The sequence below is a fragment of the Phacochoerus africanus genome, chromosome 2 (assembly GCF_016906955.1).
Source record: "Phacochoerus africanus isolate WHEZ1 chromosome 2, ROS_Pafr_v1, whole genome shotgun sequence".
NCBI classification, from domain to species: Eukaryota; Metazoa; Chordata; class Mammalia; order Artiodactyla; family Suidae; genus Phacochoerus; species Phacochoerus africanus.
This window is the reverse complement of record NC_062545.1, coordinates 104,635,918-104,660,609: the sequence shown is the minus strand read 5'-3', so window position 1 is coordinate 104,660,609 and position 24,692 is coordinate 104,635,918. Positions and strand designations below refer to the sequence as shown.

Below are 24,692 nucleotides of genomic sequence, written 5' to 3'. Positions count from 1 at the left end.
TGCTAGTTATGGGTATGGCAGTTGACCCAGTAATATTTTCAGAATGAAATGTGTTCCTGGGACAAAATTAACAAATAGTCGATAAAAAGTGGTCTCCCAAATTCCTTAGGTTCTAGCATTTTTGACAGCATTAAAAACTTTAGGAGAAACTGATCCAACAGGCATTGCCAACTTTTCATAATGTCAGTTTGCCTGCATGTCACTAACCACCCAAACCATAACTCTGCTATGCTTCAGGCATCGAGATTTCTTTGTTTAGAAACCATGTCTTTTCCAAGTCAACGTGAGTATTTGACATTTCTTATGGTAATGCTATATGGAATTTTACATGGATATCTTATCCACAGGCAACAATGTGCCATTTCTAGCACACTCATTGTCACTCTCACTGGGGATAACTGGAAAACATAGAGCAATTGAGGTTTGGGGGAAGAAAATTGTCTTAAAACACTTCAGAGAAAATAAATATTGTAAAGGGAAGGAGAAGGAGGAGATGGTGATAGGTCTTTACATTTTTTTTTTTAAACCAGTGAAGCCTTGGGAAGATTATTGGAAGAAAAAGTAAAGGCAAAAAAGAAAAAACAACAAAATCTTAGAATTGGTCTCAAGTGGAATGTGTTATGAAGAAAAAAATGGACCAGGGTTACAAGGGTAGGTAGATTTAGAACTCAATGACACATAAAACTTAGGGCCCAGTAAAAGCAAACAGGATAAACTTGGGATAAGAGAGAGTTTATTCAGTGAGGCAGGACCCAGAAGGCAGATATTGCTAATCAATTAGTCCCAGGCCAGAAAAAAAGGAACAATAAAGTTAGAGTATGTGTTTTCTGAAGCAAAATAAGTATTTTATATGTGTCACATGTAATCTATAAGAACAAGACCTCTTTAAAGATTTCCAGCAAACAAGGGCTGATAAGTTAAAGCAAAATATACATTATTACTCATTTAAAATGTCATTGATATTGCCTTTAGTTAGCATGCCACTTAGTAATTTGTTAGTGAACAAAAATAGTTATAAAGACTTTAAATATGTATTACTTCATGGCTACCTGATTCAATTTTTACCCTGAAATAATATATTCCGCAACCAAGATTTTTGTTTGTTTGTTTGTTAACAGCCAGGGTAGACAAAGCTTTATTGTATAGGAAAGTGAAAATTCAGGGAAGTAATTTTAGAGTATAAAATGGTTACAATGAAAGAGAGACAAGTCTGTTCAGGAAAATGGTCTCTTTGGAGAGTTAAACTATAATCACCAGGAGAAATGATTAATAATAAAACTAGATTTAGTCATAATGACATGACAATTATGTTTGCAATCAGTTTATGAGGTTAGTTGATATTTTTGAATGTGGATTACACTATTTACCATATTTAGTGGTTTCCATTTTAAAAGTAGAATGAGGTTGAAGACCCACTCATGAGACTTGCACGTTGCATAAATTGCTAAGGACGGAGTAGTTTAAAGAATACAGTTGAAAGTCTCCATTGAATCTTATGAGGAAATAAAATTCCCATTACTGCTGCAGAGAGACCAACATGTTCTCCTTTGACAAGGACAGATTTTAGATTAAGTGCTCTTAAACTGTAAATTACCATTCTTGATAGCTGGCCTCCCCTGCCTATGATGCCTTGAGAGAAATGGGAGAGACTGTGAAAAAGTATAGATTTCAAGAAGGTAAAACCCTGTCTCAATCATCCCCAACCCCCACACCCAAATTTCCATGTTTCCAGAGAAAGCATGATAATGTGAAGTTACTGCTGAATTTAAATTGGGATAAAGGACATTATAATTACAAATCTTAGTAGCCACTCCTAGAATGACTGGCTGATGCTCTCATCACCATCCCATCACCAATTACAATTATTTCAAATTTAGCCACCGGAGATGGAGAAGGTGGGGGCCCTCTAAGAGAAGAAACTCTCTGGACTCCTCTTTAAACTTGCCAGGAATTTTATTTTACAAATTAGCTGCACAGAGTTCAGCTATATAAGCAATGTTTAAATAAGGTGGATATGACTTTGTTGAATGAGGGAAAAGAGAAAGTGGAGGCTTCACAGATACTGGGTGAAAGCTAATTTTTTTTTTTTTTTGGTTTAACCCTGTCATTAAGAGATAAAATATTAGCATTGAGACCGCTATAGAGACCCCTTCTAGGAGATTCTAAATCATTGTATTGTTTTGTTTTGGAGCTTTTTAAATATAAGAATGATAAAACGATCATAGATTAGAATCCTTATCATTTTTACAGAAAATCCATTCATCATTTCAAAACATACAGATAGGGCATTCGAGCCAGAGTTAGCAGATGTTTATTTCCTAAAGCAAGCATCCTCTGCAAAATCAATTTGTGAACTCATTACATAAATCCATATTAAACTATTTAGTTTATATTTAACACTATAACAAGGAGAGTCAGGGTAAATTAAATGGATTTTATTTCCAGGTGGTGAAGAGCCAAAGTTAGTCCTTTCTCTTCTAATTTATTTCTCGGTTCTAATCTGTGTCTGCCACCAACATAAGCAGAGACAAAGAGGAGAGAGAAGCAAAAAAAGAAAGGATCATTTTTATCCTTCTGATAGTTAAGGGCTAATCAAATCAATACACTCTGTTCCTGGCAGTCAGTATGTTCTCAGTGGTTATATTATGTTAATGCAGAACCCTGTAACGCCTTTCAAGATGGCAGTACAATGAGACCCTCAGAGCTAGGAAAAAGACATCCAGCAAAGAGGAGTCATCTATTCAGTGGGAGAATGATTCACTTTTAACCCATCAAGGAACTTAGGATGCATAGCAAGGCTCTGTCATACTCTCCCTTAAGCTTTCCATTACCATCAACCATGCCAATAACTTACAGGATTCCTGGTCAGCATCAAAAGCTCCTCTTCAATGCAGATGCAAACTGCTAACCCTTTCCTCTTCCATAATATCCTTTGAATTTATCTTTCTCTCCATGATCTGAGTTGCCACTCAGTTTATATCCTATTTCTCTTGGGGGATAGTGCAAAGTATCTTGCATGCATCTTTCCTTCTGTCTCAATCTATTGAATACACACAGCAGAATATTCCTTTTGCATCAGACTCTTTATTTTGCCTCTTTCAATGATAAATTCTTCAGTTATATGCTTTGAGATCTTTTAAAATATTTACCTCCTTTGCTTCATCTTTTACTACATCTTAGTTCATGCTTGGCATTGTCATTGAACCAGTAAAAAACTTGTGTCTCAGGCCTTTTACTGAGTAATTGAGAGTCTATGCTTGTTAGACCTTTGACCAGGTGTTTCAAATGTAAAGATGGGAACCCTGAATGTGCCCACAAACTCAGGTTCTTTCTGCCTCAAAATGCACACAATCACTCTTCCTGGTTTCTACACTTTGTAAGTAATGGCTTCGCCATCTATACTGTTGAATCAACAGTAGAAAAAAAATTGCATTGGGGAAATAAATATTAAAAAAAAAATCTAGGAATCATGCCAGATCCCTAATGAATCCATACACATTAAGAGAAATCTCCATGTTTCAAAGATCTAATATACCTGCTCCCTTTTTCTACTGCTGTGGTAGATGGCCTTGTTCTCTCTTGTCCGGCCAGTGACTGCTTTACCTTCCCAATTAGTTTTGCTATTTCCAGTATTGCCTCCTGCCATTATCAACCCAGCCATTATTCACACTGCTTCCATATTTATCTTGTAGAAACACCAATGGGAACATAAAAAAATTTTTTTTATATCCTAGCCCCCAATATCCCACAGTGCCTAGACAAAAAATCCAATTTTCTTTGCCTATTCTAAAAGATACACTGTGATCCAGTCCCTGCCTCTCTCCTATCTTGCTGAACCACACATACTTCTCTGAATATATATTTCTGCATCTGTGCTATTTCTCTAGGTTTGGGGTGTAACGTATCCTCTACCAGCTATTTCTTTGCCCCTCTGGACAGATTGGCAAAAGTCATATCCCTACTTCAAAGTCCATTTTAGCTTAGATGTCACATCCTCAGAGAACTCTTCTGAATCCACAGAAGAGTTTCTTAAGCCCTACATCTTGTATGAACATACTCCTGGGACTCGAAGTAATGATGTGTTCTACTTCAAAGTACCTTATTAGACTAGAAACTTGAGCAACCACTTAGCATCTGCATTCAGAAAACAGGAATAACTTTTTCTAAGATAACATTTTAAGTGCAAGAAACTACCCACTTGGCATGAGGCTTTATTGTTTTTGTTATTGTTCCTGATTTAAAAGCAAAAGGTATTTACCACCTCATTCAGTTGAATTTCCCCAAGGGCCACATTATCATTTCTAGGCAAGTGTGTTAAAGACCTAAAGTATCTGATCAGAACTGGGCTCAAAGCCTCTTATGAAGTAATGAGCTCATGTATGAAGAGAAAACAGGCTGTCTGTATGTCTGAAATTGGACATGGAATTCATGAGAGCCAAAGGTTTATGTCTGGTACACCAATTAGGTCATCTCATGCCTTTTTCTATTTATGAGATCAAGAATATAAGGCAAGATAAGGATATAAAATACGCTACATTTTATTTTTCTTTGTTTCGTCTTCCAAATAAGTGCCATATTGTTAGGAGAAAATCATTTAGAAAAAGAATCATTCTTTTCTATTCAAAATAGACTATTGTGCTTTTGTAAATTTTCACATACACTCAGTCAACATCTTTCAGAACTAAAGAATATTTTGTCTGATTATCAGGTAGATCTTTATTTAAATAGGAACTGGGCCTGAAAAATATCATAAAATACAGAAAACTGTCTTTTCTATTTGACTTTTCTTGCTTTATAATGATGTATGTTTTATTTCAAGGATGGGCTATTTTTTTATTTCAACTGAATTTTCTTATGTTCCACAATATATCAAAATTACATATCAACTAAATAAAGAAGTATGTTTTGTCAATATTGTAAGGGAAAATTAAAGTCATCTTGGTGGATATTTGACAACACAAAATAACAAAGATAACTATGCATAGCTTGTTCAATAAGTGGTGCTGGGAAAACTGGACAGCCACATGGAAAAGAATGAAATTAGAACACTCCCTAACACCATACACAAAAATAAACTCCAAATGGATTAAAGACCTAGATATAAGACCAGACACCAGAAAACTCTTAGAGGAAAACATAGGCCAAACACTCTCTGACATAAACGACAGCAACATCTTCTCAGATCCACCTATCAGAGTATTGACAACAAAAAGAAAAATAAACAAATGAGACCTACTCAAACTTCAAAGTTTCTGCACAGCAAAGGAAACCCTAAACAACACAAAAAGACAACCCACAGAATGGGAGAAAATCTTTGCAAGTGAAACGACTGACAAGGGGTTAATCTCCAAAATTTATAAACACCTTCTGCAGCTCCATACCAAAAAAACAAACAACCCTATCAAAAAATGGGCAGAAGATCTAAACAGACAGTTCTCCAAAAAAGACATACAGATGGCCGAGAAACACATGAAAAAAATGTTCAACGTCACTCATTATTAGAGAGATGCAAATCAAAACCACTCTGAGGTACCACCTTACACCAGCCAGAATGGCCATCATCCAAAAGTCTACAAACAAGAAGTGCTAGAGAGGGTGTGGAGAAAAAAGGAACCCTAGTACACTGTTGGTGGGATTGTAAATTGGTGCAACCCCTGTGGAAAGCAGTATGGAGATTCCTCAGAAAACTAAACATAGAACTACCATTTGATCCAGCAATCCCACTCCTGGGCATCTATCCAGAGGAAACCATGACTCGCAAAGACACATGTACTCCGATGTTCATTGAAGCACTATTTACAATAGCCAAGACATGGAAACAACCTAAATGTCCATGGACAGAGGAGTGGATCAAGAAGAGGTGGTAAATATACACAATGGAATATTACTCAGCCATTAAAAAACAATGAAATACCAGTATCTTTTGCAACATGGATGGACCTAGAAACTATCATGCTAAGTGAAGTCAGTCAGACAATGAGACACCAACATCAAATGCTTTCACTGACGTGTGGAATCTGAAAAAAGGACAGACTGAACTTCTTTGCGGAACAGATGCTGACTCACAGACATTGAAAAACTTATGGTCTCCAGAGGAGACAGTTTGAGGGTGGGGGGATGTGCCTGGGCTATGGGATGGAAATCCTGTGAAATCAGATTGTTATGATCATTATACAACTACAGATGTGATAAATTCATTTAGGCTTGTTAACCATTTTTTTTTATGGAACTGCATTAATTATAATCAAATAATTTAACCTATTTAGATTAATTTATCATAAGAAAATTTAACATATATTTTAACCTGGAGCTGCTTACGTAACGCTGGGAACAAAAATAAACTATCAAGTAAAAGAGTTTTTCAAAACAATAGAAGCCCTGTCATTCTATGTGACAGGTGGTACTAAAAACAGGGTTAGAATACAGCAACGACAAAAATACACCAAGCACTGGATGTGTTAGAATTTAAAATTATAATAGAAAAAAAATTGAACTTACTTGAAATGGCATCTACCATCTCTACTTTTCACTTGTTGTGTGAGTCTTCATACATTATCTGGGTGTTTAATAAATGTTGAATAACTAAAACACCGTGACAAGTTACTCTCTCTTAATTGTATTTGATAATTAAGATCGGTTGTATCAAATTTAATTTTGATTAATGTATGGATTCCTGGATAGCAGGGATTATAGGATGTTCCTCTTTAAGACTGTTAAGGCATATATTATAACTGGCCCACACTTGGTAATGACCTCTAATACACTGGGAATCTGGACAATAATCATTTGGGTGGTAGAATGTTAGAAAATTAATTTATTGCAAGTTTTCCTCCTCTATAAATAATTCCAAAACTAGTCTGACTAGATTCAAATAAGTCTAAAACATCACCCCTTTACCTGACCGAGGTCCATGTGGTAGATAGAATGTGGGTGGAGAGTCACATTATGGCACAGTGGATGAGAAAGCAGATGCAGAAATCAGACAGCTGGCTGGCTGTGGGGCCCTAGAGAAGTTAGTTACTCTCTGGAGTCACAGGTTTCTCACCCTCAAAGGGGGAAATAATTCTATCTCCTCCATAGGACTCTTGAGAGAAATCAATTAATATGTGATAGTAAAGCCTGAACTCAGCATGGTACCCATTAATAATATTTTCAAATCCAGTTCCACTACTTTATTGCTATTTTCTATTGCACAGTACCCACATTACCCTGTCTTCTTTAGAGCATAACATTTTTGTTTTTTTGACGTTTTAGGGCTGCAACTGCCGCATATGGAGGTTCCCAGACTAGGGGTCTAATCAGAGCTGAAGCTGTCGGCCTACACCACAGCCATAGCAATGCCATATCTGAGCTGAGTCTGCAACCTACAATGCAGCTCACAGCAACACTGGATCCTCAATCCATTGAGAGAGGCCTGGGATCAAACCTGCAACCTCATGGTTCCTAGTCAGATTCATTTCTGCTGCTCCATGACAGGAACTCCCAGGGCACAACCCTCTAACATGTATAACGAGAACAGTAATATATTCTAGATTGATTATTGTAGAAGTGAAAGGAATGATGCTTATAAAGTGCTTCGTGCACAGTAACCATTACAATAAGTTTCTCGAAATGTTTTTCTCTGTTTTTCTTTTTGTCTCTGTTTACATCAATCTTGCTCTAAATAGGACAGATTACAGCTCTGTCAACATGTTATTTTCCATAAGTTAAAGTGGTGTTTATTTTCTCATGTTTCTAAGTTTCTCATTAGATTTAAAACACTAAAATCGTCCTAAAATCTTCTACTTGTCCCAAGGGGTAAAGAATACTCCAAGTAGCTTCTTTGGGGCCTGAAGTTAAAGGCAAAACCATACTCTCATTTCTCAAACCCATGCAGCACTTTGGTATAGAGTGCTTGTTGTTTGCTAATCTTTGCATCTGTGTGTTTTAATTTCTAAAATAAAAATAATAGAGTTTCATTATGAATATAGAAACAGATTAAGATATAAGTTCATTTTAAAAGTTGGGACCCATATTTTCTAAACAATTATATTTTATATTTTATTACACTTATCGCTGTATCATATCACATCTTGAGGGAAGGGTGGAGGTGGTTGTCGCTCTTAAAGTTCTACAGAATGGTAATTCCTATCATATTCTAATTTAATTCCCCAATCTGGTTCTTTACAAAAATCAGAGAAAACCCAGAAGATGACAGGGGACAAATACAAACTTAACTAAATGGTAGTTCCCATTGCATCTGTTATACCAGATGATTAGAAGGACAGAGACAAAGACATTGGGAGAAGAGGAATATGGATGGACCTCTGGGAGTGAATATTAAGTATAAAGATCTTTAAATCCCATCTAAGCACTAAGCATTGTGCAATGGTAGTATTGTAGTCAACGAGGTTTATCCCACGATTATTGCTAATTATAAACATCTGAACATCACAGACTGTATTATCTCTGATAGAAACCCAATCAATTAGATGGAAAAATTCAGCCAGTTGATGTCAGCCAGGCTCCAGTGGTGACATAAGAGTTGAATAGGTGAAAAAGCTCTTGTGGCCAGGATGGAACAAATGCATCCCAACAACAGGGCTCAGACCCAATAAAGCTGCTCCTCCTCACCAGCAGCTACTGGTGCTGACATATATCCATTCTACTAGAGCAGAGAGAAATGCATATCACCAATAACACACCATTTTTGAGGGCACCAACCAGCCTCATAACATGTTGTTATATGGGACTCCTTTCACTCTTTAAAGGACATTCATCTCTAATGGAATATGCATGTGTTCCACCTTTTTTCATTCCCAAGCCTTCAGCCTGCAGTGCTATCTAGAACTCACAAAGTATCAGAGATACCAGCATGGCATTATGCATAACACTGCAGAAGGTTAAATAATATACTTGATAGCAAAAGACACATGAGCATGAACATGAACATGGGGCCAGGGGCTCTACTGATACTATTACAAACCAACCACTGAGAAGCTGCTACTTAATACAGCCTAGGTACAGCCTTCTAGAGGATTAAGGAGGAAAGGATAGAGATAATATCCTTAAAAAAAAAAAAAGAAAGAAAGCCCTCCTCTAGGTTCTAGTGTGTATGCAAAATTAATGACCAGTATGTGGTACCCTATCCCCAAAGGTAGAGTAACTGGATACAATAAATTGAAGTAGGTGTGGTTCTGCTTGCCATCACTCCCCAAAAACCCATTTGGGAATCAGTGTTTCTCATCCCAGCAACTCTATGCTTTGTGGACTTAGAAGTCCTAGTTCACAGCAGAGGAAGGCCTTTCACGATGAACTTTTGAGCTATCACTGCTTTCTTGTCTTTTCAGGCTTCTTGTGCCAAAATACCAGCAGGCAAGGCAAGAAAAACTACTCAGATCATCAGGGGGAGGAGAGGAAACAGGGAGGACTATGGTTAGCACCGAAGTGACCAAATGGAGTGTCTCTTGGTACTCTCCTCCACAATTTTGATGGTAAATAAACTAGTACCATTTCTACAGCTTGCAAAGGGATAGGAGTTTGAGTCGTCCCACCTGATAAGCCATGTAGACCAGCCGAGCTGCTATCTGAGGATGAGAAGAATAATGGGTGGGAGGAGGAAATCAAAGAGGGTCAGGTGCAGTCTTGAGGCTACTCTGACTCCTGGAATAGTTATCTCTACCATTTATTACAGGAAATAAATACATTTGAGGGGCACAAGGGGAAAACTGTAGTGGATGGAGTGGTGTACCGCCTGGGTCTCCCTGTCAGGACTGTGGCACTCATTCATCCAGCTGGAGGAAGTGATGTGGCTGAGGGTCTGCTACTGAATCCATCTCCAGTCACTGCCTTCAGCAAAGAGAAACACTTCACTCAAAGACATATACACCTCTGGGGGCAGAGTAGTCTAAGTAACTACCCCAGCTTCAAAGCTTCCTATGGAATCACCTGAGGCCTTTGGTATGATTATATTGCAATTCAATCCTTCAAACTGTGCATCTGAGTACTATTTCCTTGTAGTTTTTTTTTTGTCTTTTTTTTGTCTTTTTTGCTATTTCTTTGGGCCGCTGCCACGGCATATGGAGGTTCCCAGGCTAGGGGTCGAATCGGAGCTGTAGCCATTGGCCTACGCCAGAGCCATAGCAACGCGGGATCCGAGCCGCGGCTGCAACCTACACCACAGCTCGTGGAAACGCCGGATCCTTAACCCACTGAGCAAGGGCAGGGACCGAACCCGCAACCTCTTGGTTCCTAGTCGGATTCGTTAACCACTGTGCCACGATGGGAACTCCTCCTTGTAGTTTTATTGATGTTGATTATTACCACTTTGACAGCTAAAAATTGAACCTATATAATTTCAGCTATGAAATTATATGTGCTTCCTATTATTACATTGATATTTTAAAATTCTCTAATAATATATCAGAAGGCATCTAGATATGTGTGTGTGTGTTTGTGTGTGTAGTCTGAGTGTCCACACCTATTATCAAATGGTCATTTACAGAGAAAGGCAGAAATATAACAAGCACAGGATTCTTTGTGTGCAGAGTGAAAATCCAGATTCTTCTTCTCTAGTTCCCCACTATGTGGTTTTAGGAAAGCGGTATAATAACAATCTTTGGTGTGTTTACCACCAAAGTCTGATGTGATCAATATTTATGACTCTATTAAGTCTTTTATATTGCATGGATTTCCAGTCATCCCTGGTTTTAGGATACTACATGTTAACTGTAGAGTTCATTTCTAATTTCAAATTCTGCCACACAGCCATGTCCACTTGATTAGCACTGAGCCAGCTTCTAACTTGAAACACATAGTGAAGGAAGAACAAAGTGAATGACAAGCCTTTATTTGCTGAGAAACCTCTGCCAACATAAAACTGGAATGAGCAAGTCATTAAACTGATTCCGTAAATCCTACTGCAAACCCTACTACCGACAGGCATTTTGAAATAGGCCTCTTCCCTTAACCTTGTCCACTGGGCTAAAAAACCTCAACTTCAAATGGCCACTGACCCTGAAACATTTGTTTGTTAATACTGTCCTTGGAGGATGGAAAAACATGCAAGAAAATAGCTATCACTGTATCTATCCCAATAAATGTCTGGTATTTTTCTTGAGACTAAACAATCAGATGGAAGACTTTATAATAACATTTGTGCATCAATTTACAGCCCAAAAATCCCTTTTACATACATTCATTGCACTAAATCTTTGAGACAATTATCTACCGTATTTTAAAGCTGAGGAAATGGAGACTTAGAAAGGTTAGGCAAAATCGTCGAAGTTTCTCTTCAAAAAAATATTCAAGACTCCAATATATTTTAAGTCTCTATAGATAAGCTAGAGAAGGATGGAGAGATGGAATGTCTCCACATCTCATAGAGTAGGTGAATATTACATGGTAAGAGATCAAATGATTGATTCATGTCAAATTTAGGCTATCAATGGACGCCTTCAGGGAAACTGCTAGTTTGATGTCCACATTTCTCCAAGGGAAAGAAGACTTTGATGTAGAAAATACAAGAGCAGACACTACCTTCCTCTTGTTTTTATCTTTACCTTAGCAAGTGAAATAATTTTTTCAGTAGATTAAATGAATTCATAGCCATATATAATAATCTCCATGAAAAAAAAAATTGTTTCTGTATCCTAATAGCTCCAGTTAATTACTAAGGCTTATGAGGGAAAATGTTTTTGGAAAGCTTATGAGCTATAATCACTATAATAATCACTGGAAATAAGTTTCAAAAATATTAAGTTGCACTTGTATTCATTTAGACTCAATGATGGAACTCAAAAGAGGTTTGTAGTTTTAATGAGCATCCCAGTTTGTGTGAGGGAAACTGTCTAATGCCTCATTTTCCAGTTTGGGTCCACCAATATATTAGTCTAGCACATGGAACTGGCTCTTCTAAATTATTTATAGAACTCCTGGAGTAATTTGATCCCACACGAAATACTACTGAGCATTTAAATGAGAGGAACTCTTCTCATATTTAGAGACAAAAATTCAACCTAATTGACCATTGGTGACTAATATCAAAATTAAAAATACATCACTTTAGCACTAGTTACATTCTCTTTTACAAAGTTGTTTATGTTCTATTACACAAATTAAATTCCAACAGATCTTGAAGCGTTGAGACTAATTGTACAAGTTTTCATTGCTTTACACAATCCCACTGAAGTTACTGTATGTGTCCACATTTACTAAGAAGCACTTTACTTAGTTGCAGCTAATATACAATTATGAGTATGCACCCAAATATTTCTCTTGTACATTTGGATTTGAAGGTACTCTTCTCATATTGACAGGCAACAAGTCACAAAAGCAGAACAAAGGTCTTCTGATTTTATGCTTTGGTGTTCATGACCAGACCTTACTTTTGCTAACATATGATTACGGTCTTAATCCAATGTTTAAAATTCTACATCATTTGTAATCAGTAACATCATTTGTAATCCAGTGGAGGACAAAGAATTGATAATAACTCATTTGTAATCCAGTGGAGGACAAAGAATTGATAATAACTCACATTTTCCCAAATGCTTAACTACTATATTTCCCTTCCCATAGTGAGGGACTCTAATTTGTTACTAATGTTGAAGGAAAAACACAAAACCAGCATTAGCAAATACTCAATCATAACATGAGACCCATACCCCACACTGATTTCTTCTGTGGAAGGTATGATTTAGACATTGACCCAGTAAATCTACATTTAGGAAATATTTATAATAGCATGTGTTCATTTGTGAATTTGCGTATTCATTTGCCTTTTTTTGTGTGTGTGCATAATAGAATATGAAGAATACATTACTTCTCCCCCTAGCAACCTTATTCTATCATCACATATTTTTGCCATTACATTTAAAATATTCCAGGTTGCATATGCTCTGATTACAGCTGCATTCCCAGTTCCTTTGCCCTCATCTTCTCTGCCAAACAGTTAGGTATTTCTAGTTACCTTGACAATAGACCATTGCCAGGAAATGTAATACTACCTTAGCTGCCAGAACCAGAATCACTGACTCAGAGGTAACTGATAACTTACATGTACCTTATCCTTGCTCCTTCTTTGGTCTCTATGCTCCCCATACACCCACCCCCCAAACCCTGGTCCCGTACCAAAAAACATGCTTACTTTTCCTCCTTGCCACCAAATAATCTTAGTTATTACCTACCCACACTCCAGTTTACTGGCTAATGACTCAAGGGTAACTAATTCATCAGCGTCTGCTATGCCAACAAGATCCTAAGGTATTGCTGACCTGTCTGAAAATCTGGCCATTGAAACATCTTATTCTTATGATAATTAACACATTGATTCTTATTTTTTTTTTCTGTTTTTTTTTAGGGCCATACCTGAGGCACATGAAATTCCCAGACCAGGGTCAAACTGGAGCTACAGCTGCCAGCCTACACAACAGCCACAGCAACATGGCATGGATCCCCAACCCACTGAGCAAGGCCAGGGATTGAACCCACATCCTTATGGATACTAGTTGGATTCGTTTCCACTGCACCATGATGGGAAATCCAACACATTCATTCATTGCACTTTTCTTTTTAATGCCTGCACCCACAGAATATGGAAGTTTCTGGGCCAAGGATTGAAGCCAAGCATGATCAAATCCAAGCCATAGCTGGGCAACTCTGGATCCTTAAGCCACTGTGAGGGCCTGGGAATCACCCCACAACTCCCGAGTGACCCGAGAGCTGCAGTCAGATTCTTAATCCACTGAGCCACAGCAGGAACTCCTGATTCTTGACACTTTTTGACTGGGCTATTCACTGAATAGTAGACTGAGCTACAGTTAATCTCCATTTGGAAAGAGGACTTCTTCTTAACTAATGCCCTTCACCAAACAATAAACAAATAAAACTAAAACAAATAACAACAATAAAATATTTCTTTAGGCCTTAGTAGAGATGAATAGATGATAGATGTGATATACATTAGCTAAGCTAAAATATTTTAATTTGCTTTCACCACCATGGAATGTAGAAGTTCCCAGGCCAGGTATCAAACCCACACCACAGCTAGGACAGTGCCAGAACTTAACCTGCTCTGCCACCAGGGAACTCCCATGGCTAAGCATTTTTTGATGCCTATGCAAAGTTCTCTTAAACATCCATCGTCTGAGTGTGTAGGTGGATGTGTGTTCATGTTTACATTAGGTACACAGAGAGATGATCAGTGGGCTGGAACTCTGTGTATGGTATAACAGTGTGAGATGTATGTCATTACTGATAGCACTTCCTCTAGCACAATTATTTCTTTTAAATGCCATTGATCACTTGATCTTTATCTAGAGGAAACCACGTATCTATTTGAGATGTTCCAGTGCCCACATTTCAATATTTTTCCAAAACTTATTTTCTGGAGAGAAAAACAAGTCATTAACTCAATTTAATTTCATAGAAGATGTTTATTTCCTAAGTCACTAATTGCTGAAGAGGGAAGTGCTAACTGTATATAAAAGACTAGGTTGAAACTTCATTAGGCTTATGTAAATATCCAATGACAATGGGCACTGCCTGGAACAGGTCATTGTGTGCGCTTCAGTGAGAAGCAGATTGTTATGGTTGCCAAGAGAAACTATGAGCTGTAAGCATGTGAACAGGCCAAAGCTGAACAGCTGGGCCACGCAGGCCCACGATGCACTGGAAAATATACGGTGACCATTTATTGTTGGATCTTAAACAGAGAGGGCTCTGTTCTTCCTGCCATGGTCAGCCTCATTGCTGAGTTTATATTTACAGCTGGCTCTTCACCATCTGTGCACGCGGCCTCCACCGTGTCTCTATGGATTTGGGGAGGAATTATTTGAAGACCTGATTAAATAGCCAGGAAGAAGCAATCCATCATTTACAAGGAAGGGGATGTAAGACAGTCACAATGGTGTTCTGTCACGCTTTTGGATTTTTGTCTTTATTTTCTTGTACTTGCTTTCTAATCCAATGCCAGAGACAATAAACACTACTGGCCAAGAGGGTAGAATCCACTGACAACATTTTAACATCTAGATGAGAAAATAATGAATTTTCAAGATTTTCTCCAAGGCTTGCCCTAGCCAGGAGGTAAATGATATTTCTGCCGAGGGGAGCTTTGCTCTTGCATGGTCACGTAGACTGAAAGGAATCAGGGCCTGAATAGAATCAAGATACTGTTAATAAAGAGCTACTTGTTGAAATCAGAGCCTCCTGGTGTAAGTGAGGTTGAATGCCTATAATTACTTTATTGAATGAACTGAACTACTGGAATATTAAGGAAAAACAGTTTTCCTTTCTCCTGTTGTCCACTTTCAAGCACACTCTTTTGGATTTCTTTCTAACCCCAGATAGTAACTGGGGTCAATCCTTAGGTCCTAAGGGCATCTTAAAATATTTTAAGCTATTATTAAGGCCTTTAAGCCTTATTTTCAGGCTTCCCACTGTGGCTCAGTAGGTTAAGGACCCAACACAGTGTCTGTGAGGATGTGGGTTCAATCCCTGGCCTCACTCAGTGGGCTAAGGAATCCAGCATTGTCACAGCTGCAGCGCAGGTCACAGAGGCAGCTCAGATCTTGCATTGCCATGGTTATGTCCTAGGCTGGCAGCTACAGCTCCAATTCTACCCCTAGCCTAGGAACTTCCATATGCTGTGGGTATGACACTGAAAAGAGAAAAACAAACAAACAAACTTATTTTCAGGTATTAAAAAACACAACAACAACAACAGCAAAATATACCAGTGAGATCTAAATCAAGACATTAACCTAATGTTAATAGGTTAAATGGGGAAGAGCGGTGGGAATGTCTTGTTACCTGTTTTGTTTTGTTTTGTTTTTATTGTCTTGGGCTTATATTCTCCCCCCCTCTGCCTAGGGCATTGCAAGTGTAGAAGGAGAGGATGAATTTGGAGCAAAGAGACAAAAGCTATTTTTCTCAGCTTTCACTCTCACGAGTCCACTGTCACGGAAAGCATCCATATACCTCTTTTTTGTGGAGCTCAGTGGGATCTTTAGAGGCCCTCCCCATGACCCCCAGGGGCACTGTTCCTGGACCCCTTCCTGAAGCAGGTGCAGCAGGGTCTGGTTGGCTTTCTGCACCAGCTCCCAGCTCAGTTCCACTCCAGGCAGCCCCCTTCAAGTGTATTTTGGATGCTGCAACCTCAGCAGCCAAGACCCTCTTGGTCAGGGTCCTTTCAGGAGGTCTGCAACCCTGCTTTCTTAAAGTTCAACTCACAAGCTGTTCTTCCCAAAGGTAGAAATAGAGCTTCATCCCACAGTTGCCTTCCCCTTCCTGCCCCTGGGATTGTGGGCAACTCCAGACAGCTTTCACTCATGATAAGTTGCCCATTTTCCATTTTTGTAAACATTCACCCATAAAACATAAACACACACAGATAGACACACACTGTTCAAGGGGTATTCTGGGTGTTTCTACAACTTGACTTGTAAGGGAAAGAAAATACCATGGGGTCACGTCTAATCCTATGAATGTCAACACTTCAAAGAATCCTCCATCCCTAACGGCAGTTACAGGGAATGATAACTGGCCCTGTTTGGCACTTGCCAACAAGTCCCAGGAGAATGTGCCCCCTACTTCTCTTTAGCAATATGGGACTACTTAATCTTGCACTTTCCTCAGCTTTACGGCCTCAGCTGAAAATCAATGTTAACTATAATTCTCTTGTTCTGTGATGTGTGGGGCAGCTGGCATTAGTATAAATGTTGCCACATTGTCGTTGCTAATGATGTAGATGGAGTTTTTAAACCGTGGCTCACATTAGGGACCTTGATTTCAGAGGTTCCTTTTCTCTTACTTATCCATTACTGTTTCAGCAGAAGAGAAAGTAATTAGACACACAAATGAAGTTACAGCAACACGTAAGACACATTAAAGGAATGGTAACAGTCCTTCAGAAAGATCGGTGATCTTGAACAAGTTAATTGTCCCTTTCAATTCCTAGATAGATTCTTTCATTCCTTTACTCCTTTGGGACTATTGTTCTATGGTTACTTATTTTGCTTGGTTTTAATCAAGAAAAAAATGTAGAAGTCACCATCGTGAGCATTATTATGAGAGTCTTAGGATAACTGGTTAGAAATGCACAAAATATAAGGCCTTAATAGGCACATTTTAAGTGAAAGAAGCCAAAGAAAGACTATGTATCATATGCTTCTAAAGCTATAGAGAAATGGCTGCTTTCTATTAAACTCACTTCAGGGAACATTTAAGACAAGATTGATTTGAGAGGAAGGAAACTGGTCAAAAAAGCTGAAATTAACACACTGTATATATAAAAGGAGGTATTAATGTTTTAAAGTATTTGGATCTATGTAAACAAATGTTTTACATAGATACTTTTAAAAAAAGTAGATATACTTTTAAGTAAAATAGGTGCTTTTGACCTTTAGTGTAACCACATTTCAAAGCAGCTGACCAATTAGTTTTTTGGGAGTTTAGTTTTTTGTTTGGTAGAAATTGCGTTATTGTGAGGATATTGCATGACATGTTTAATGAAGACATGCAAGTTTTGAATATACCACAATATTAAATCCCTAAAAGACTACAGAACAAAATAAAACATTTTTTTCAATTACAGAAAAAAAGAATTTATCAAAATATGTTTTTATAAAAGAGAGAGATTTTTATTTTCAAGTGATTATTTCTGTGATTTTCTTGCCAACTTCCATTGATTTAACAGTATAGAGAAGTTCCTGTTGTGGCTCAGAGGGTTATGAATCCAACTAGTATCCATGAGGATGCAGGTTGATCCCTGGCATTCCTTAGTGGGTTAAAGATCTGGTTTTGCCGGAAGCTGTGGTGTAGGCCAGCAGCTGTAGTTCCAATTCTCCCCCTAGCCTGGGAACTCCATATGGCACAAGTGCAGCTTTAAATAGCAAAAAAAAAAAAAAAAAAAAAGAGAGAGAAAAGAAAAGAAAAAAGACTATCAATCTATAAACAGCCATGTGCATGCATACACATAAATGCTTATCTATTACATACACATATGTGCAAGTTCCATATATAGATTTTATATCCATATGAAACACTGAAAAGAAAGCCAGGCCACAAAAGAGAGAAGAGGCAGTGATTTAGTAGTTGTTGTCTTGACAACCAGAGGCACCTATTGTTCGTAATGACTGTATCTCGCTGAATGGAGATACATATTGATAGAGATAAAAACAGATATAATGTCCTAGCTCAAATATACCATTGATACACAAACGTGCACCTTGATTAACTAAATAACTAAATAATTTCAAACTGACTTGGAGGATAGGGGAAACAAAACATATTTCCAGATGAAGCAGGCAGAACTATAACTACAGGACCCAGAACAAAGTTTGCCTCCTCTTACCAGGCTTAGGGACAATGAGTTGTGCACTGGTCTGAGCATTTCCAGCCTCGTTTTCAGCTACACACTGATAAAAGCCTTCGTCCGACTTCACCACCCCCAGGATTCGTAGGTTGCTTCCTCCCTAGGGAGATGAAAATGTAGGTAAAATATTTGGAAAAGGCAAAACAAACAAACAAAAAACCCTTCAAGTGACACAATGAACACAAATTAGAATAAAACTTTGCAGAAGAAACCAGAAGGGACACCAAGAGGGTTCTCAGCCTGACAGTATAGCCTATGTCACCTGGGAAATGTCACAGGTTCCCAAAACTCTGCTGAAGCCTGTGCATCAATTTAACCTAGTTCTGCAATATCTAAATGAGCAGTAAACAGAAAACCCTTTTATTCGGTTTGGAAGAAATAGAAGTTATTAGCATCAAAAGGAACCTTATTCTTTTCCTTGCATTGAAGGAAATAGGTTCAGCAGCTGCTGGAGAGGGAAAAGAAAAAGTAAAAGGAAACAAAATATACTGATCTTTGCAACTTCTAAAGGACAAGAAATCTAGGTTGGATATTTTCTGGAAGTGTTTACTGAAGAGAAAAAAGTCTGAAAATCCTTTTAAAATTGTGTGCCCTTTCAGGGATATGGAGGAGGATATGGTGGATAATTTATACCCACATTGTTTTGGTTATACGGCTGAAATGTTTCACCTTCTGTAATCCATAAATTAAATGAAACGTTAGCTCATGTTTTATATAAATTGAGCCACCATCTTTCCCAAGGATGAATGATAAAATGATCTGAAACAGCATTTAATTACACTAACTTGGTTTTATCTTCAAGAGTATAAAAATTAGTTGAGTAAGTGAGATGTGTTAAATCACTTCCCCTGCAGTCATTAAGAGATAAATATTACCTCATGGGGAATTCTTAATTGTTTTTAGTGTCTTGTAGTCAATTCGCAGCTGATATAAAATTCTTAGATAAAGCTGAGTAACTTCTAATTAACAGTTCTCATAAGTTACTTGTTGTGCTAAATGTTGCATGCGTGACCAACCGTGACTCTCAGGTATGTGGGGCTATTGGGGAAATATTTTTAAGCAAAATTTAATGTGAAAAAGGCTCATACCATACATTTTCTTTTCATCTTAAAAAAAGGAACCATTTAAATAGGTTGGCTATAATGAGTCGTGCTGGGGGAACAATTATTCAAACTGTAGGAAAAAAATAAATGTTGCATTTTATCATGTGTCCTTAAGGGCACTCAACAATTTCCTCTATATGCAAGTAGCATATATTTTAGGTGTATACAATAGTTTTCAGTTGCTCCATGGCAGGTCATTTTTAATTCAGTGAAAGGGGAAATAGCATTGCACTTAAAGGAACTAAAGGATTGATGTGGCATTCAAAAGTTAAAATGTTTTCCTTTTCTTACTCTATTCCCAACCAATTAAACACATGCTGCTGAAGGTGAAAAATGGTAAGTGGTGATAAACATGATAAAGATATTCCTTATGGATGTATTTGTTAAGAGCCCTTATAATATGATAAAATGCATGGATAAAGAGAGTATGAAAGTTTGCAAAAGTTGACTGATTATGGAAGAGGGACCCACCAGCAAGAGGCAATGTAAAGCCATGGGGAGAGTTTGTGTCTGAATTCCATAGGGCACTTACACTCTTATCTCATTCTGCTTGGAAGACTACTTTTCTTTGACAAGGTCATGCCTGCATTCAAACATAAGAGAGGTGGACCGAAAGCCTCCTTCTTTAGTTTGCAAAGTCCTTTGATATTTAAAAAGTGCTTTTGATATTTCTCATATATTCATACACTTGAATTCAGAAACTCTATTGATGGCCTACACCAAAAGGAGAGTGTTCATGGAATATTTTCTTTTTTTTGTCTTTTTTATTAAATTATGGTTAATGTACAGTATTGTATCAATTTCTGCTGTACAACATAGAGTATTTTTAAATTAGCAAAGCATTCTGCTGGTAGCAGCAAAAACAATAATAATAATGACAGGTATTGATCACTCACTCTGTACCAGGACAACAACTCAGGGAATGTAATACCATTATCCCATGATCCACTCCAGGACAGGGACAGAGTGTACATCAAACCTTATAGGAACTAACAGAACTGCTGTTGTTTGCTTCAATTTTCTTTCCAACATTTTAAATTACAAAGCAATGTGAGCTCTGGGTCCCCATGACTTCTCCATCACTGCCACCACCATCATCACTGCTACCATCACTACTGCCCTTTTCCACTACTCATGTAGGATCTGCGGGTCCTACCTGGGAGAGCAGCAAAGGAGCAAAGAATGGCCATCTACATTATCAAATAAGACCACCCTAATCAGAAGCAGCACATCTTACTGAAATTTGATGATAATGAGCAAAAGTTAAAGACGTAAGAGATTCTTGGCTTCATATAGTCTCCAACTAGATTCTGTATTCTATTCTCCAAAGCACCACCAATGAGAATATTTAGAAACTATTTGTCCAAGGCCCTCTACATTTTGTTTGTTTAAAACCTCGTCTGTAAAAAAAAAGGGGGGGGTGGCTAGACTCTTTGATTACCCATTTATAGCTAAAAAATTCTACATCTAAAAAGTCATTTGCTTTATTAGAACCATGTTCACACATCATAAAAATTCCCAATGGGAACCTTGTTCCCAGAAAAGAAAAGCAGCTGAGAACATAGCAAGACAACGAACGGAATTGTAAAGCTAATACAAAAAAAAAAAAAAGATAATTACCACTATCTGAAAATAATCACTAGGAATGACCACATCTCCATTCTTCATCCAATTCACAGTGGGCACAGGCTTCCCAGAGACCGCACATTCAAACTCAATATCCATGCTTTCATAGGCATAGAGGTTGGAAGGGTGATTTAAAAACCATGGCGGAACTGTAAAGACAGAAAAAAAAAAGTGAGTGGGTGGGGATGTGGACTTGCATGCTGAAGTCTTCTTTGAGTTAGAAACAAATATTGAAAATGTTTGCAATTCAAATCATTCCCCTTAAACCCTTACTTTACAGAAACTGCTGGAGGACACGATGCACCCCACTGCCCAAATGCAGTGGAACAGTTGTATTGATGGTGTTTTGCCACAAAGAAATTAAAGAAAAAAAAAACTTGTAAAGATAATTGCATATAATAAACATTCTGAATACCCAAGTTTTTGTATCCAGTTGACCTACATAAAGAATAATGGAAAGGAAGCTATGGAAACTATGCTGATAAAGCAAATAAAAGGAAGCTGATGTGACTGAGACAACCTGAAGTATACGACATGAAAGTTTAGTGCCATGTAATTCTAGAGTTTCATTAAGATTTAGTTAATGTGATGGACTCATTTCTGCTGAAACTGGCTACGGTGATAGGGCACTAAAAATTACTATCATCTTTACTCTGGCACATTCCTATTGTCCTAATAATCACCTATTGGAATGCATCACTATATTGTATTACTGTTTTCTCAGCACAATATATGATATAGTAATTTAATGTATTAATTACCATAATACTAGTTACTCAATGATAGAAATTTGCAATTGAAAGGAAATTACAAATGTAAGATAATACACCTTTGCTGGCAAATGTCTCACACTTGGTCCCTCAAAACGCTGCCCAGGAGAGGAAAATTTTAAAAAGTGATGTCATCTTCTTCCCCCTGGGCAATCTTGAAATGATGTCAGACTTGAATATTTATATTGTCTGAGATCCAGGTTAAATTCACAATGAAGGAGCAGCCTTGATCTCCTTTTCACTTTGGGAATAAATATGCATTTTTAGTAGACCTTTTTAAAGATAGACTGTGTTGTCATTGTATGCTCAATGAGGAAGGAGTGATAAGTTTGCTTCCTTGAGTAACCACCACACTTTGCTCCTTCCAACTGCTATGACAATACTTTCCCCTGAAGCCAAAGTGTATTTGAAATCTTTGATGGTCACTGCCTTCCAGATAACGAGAGAGCCAGTGGAAAACAACTATGACTCAAGTCTTAGTTGTCCTATTGAATGATCTTGGAAGTCAAATCAGTCAATCAATCAATCAATCCTTCACTCACTACTTTCTTGTCTTAGTTTCCTAGTTTTTAACTAAACACTTGGACCTTTAGTACTAAACAACTTTTAAAGTCTTTCATCTTACACAAGGGCAAATTGGCATGCATTAATATTCAGCTGGGATGCGTTAATATTCACAAACCAAAGATGTGAAAAAAAAATTGTGTCTGGAATCTTTCCTATAGAGAATGAATCACCATTGTATACAGAGCTAATTATTTATAATTTAGACTAATATTAGAGTGAGACACTTTATTCTTTCACCGAATTTACTGAGAATGAACCAACATCAGAAATATTTTTTGAGTACCTCTGAGCAGATACATTAATTGTCTCTTTTGGATTCTGTTTTCACTTTTATTACAGATTTTGATCAAGTATTTATTTATCAGCTGATAGCCAAGATTTATTGAGAGCTGACTGAACAAGGTACTAGTCTATGCTATTTATCATTGGCACCATAGCTATTGGGAGGGAGCAGGCTCTATCATTCTCATTTCAAAAATGAAGAGGCTGAGGTGTTTACTTTTCCAAACCACATGCCTTGTGGGTTTTAGACCCAGAGAGGGTGAATCTGCTGCCTACATTCTGAACTATTTTGTAATAGGAAAATTCCAATGCCAAATTCTGATGGAAAATTATTTTGCCACTGGAAAATTCTGATGGGATGATAACTCAAAAATTTTCCCAAAGCCTCAGAGATAATAGAAATTAAGCAATTAGAGCAACTGAAAAATAATATCACATTGTCTACTCCTCTCCCTTTAAGTCCTTCTTTCCTGGTGCCATGAAAAAGGCCTGAGTCTACTTAGCTCTAGGGTTCACTTTCATTGGAATTCCTGGAATCATCTGTGCCTACATCAAAATTTTCAAAATTTGGGTGACTTCCATCAGTGGATCTTAAAAGTAATTTAAGGAGTTAAGGCTAAACTTGTATATATGTATATAGCATACATACGTATAAGTATATATGTATATATACATACATATTTACACACACACACATATATGTGGGGGAGGAGAGAGAGAGGGAGAAGTAGAAGAGGAAGGATTAAGAGTATAGAAGGAACAAAAAGGAAGAGGAAAGGCTATCAAATCTAAATTGAAGAAAAACAAAGAGCAATTTCAAGAGGCCAAACAATGGAGCCAGATTATTCTGGTTTAATCCCAGTCCTCCACTCACTACAAGTGCTTTAGCTGTCCTTGTCTAAAATTTGGATACAAGAATTGAGGCTAACAAAGAACAATTAATATTTGGAAATGACAGTTCACAATTGTGCTTATAAATAGAAAAACACATCAGAGTGCATCACCTCCTAGATACTGCACAGGATATATGTAACCATGTACATAAGTATATAAATAAACAGCTGTGTCTCTGTGTGTGTATGCATATCCTCTTACTGATTTTTTTTCCTCATCCTCCAGTTTGCTGTATCTTTTTGTATTCTCAATTTCCAAATGAGTGTGCTTCATATAGCAAAATTTCTTCAAACTATTGAATGCAAGTGATGGCTGTTTTCTAATAGTATCATGTAGATTCATCCATTTGTTTCCTTAACTTGAGGAGGAGGAATCATCATCCTGTTTATTACTTCTCAAAGGAATTAAATCCATTAAAGCTGATCAGAGAGCAAATCCTCAAAACCTTCTGTTATTGTTGATGACCCTGGAACAACATGGGGGTTAGGGACACCAAGCCTCCGTAAATCCTCATGTAATTTTACAGTCGGGTGTCCTCATCCACAGTTCCACATCCTCAGATCATGTAGTGCAGTTGTATGTGTTTAATGAAAGAAACCCATGTATAAGTGGACCCACACTGTTCAAATCTGTACTCCTCAAGGGTCAATGGTAAGAATAACTTCTGATTAAGTAAGGTAGTAATCATTTGATTTAAGCATGTAGTTATAATAGTAAGCTGGTGAATACCAAGAATGTCTCAGCAATGTTTTTCTGCATCCAAATATATACATGAGTCATAATCTATAATCTGTAATTCTCTCATGATCCCCAGTCTCTCAGCATTACAGTGGGTATTTAATCTTCCCTGGCTGTCTTCCTATTTTCACTTCTATATCAGGTTCTCCCACATTCACAATATACCAGATAGTGAATGGGGATGAAAAAAATAGCCTCTTTCACTCAGATGGGAAGCTGAAGCATCAAGAAGCAAAGCACATGTCAAAAACAGGTCCGTGTGATGATCACTGTACAACTATAAATGTCATAAAATTCATTCAGTTTTGAAAAAAAAAAAAAAGAGTCGAAATCCCATGTTTTTTGAACATATACTAT

General features: G+C 37.5%; 1 protein-coding gene across 1 annotated transcript in view; it reads right to left on the bottom strand.

Annotated features, from left to right (window-relative positions):
- The window catches only part of DCC (DCC netrin 1 receptor), a 1,209,032-nt gene that overhangs the window by 474,419 nt on the left and 709,921 nt on the right, over positions 1-24,692 (bottom strand). The window contains exons 6-7 of the mRNA XM_047769428.1: positions 21,079-21,233; positions 18,335-18,455 (exon numbers count right to left, since the gene is read on the bottom strand). Of these exons, the coding sequence (XP_047625384.1) occupies positions 18,335-18,455; positions 21,079-21,233 (276 nt within the window). The remainder of the gene's footprint in view (positions 1-18,334; positions 18,456-21,078; positions 21,234-24,692) is intronic.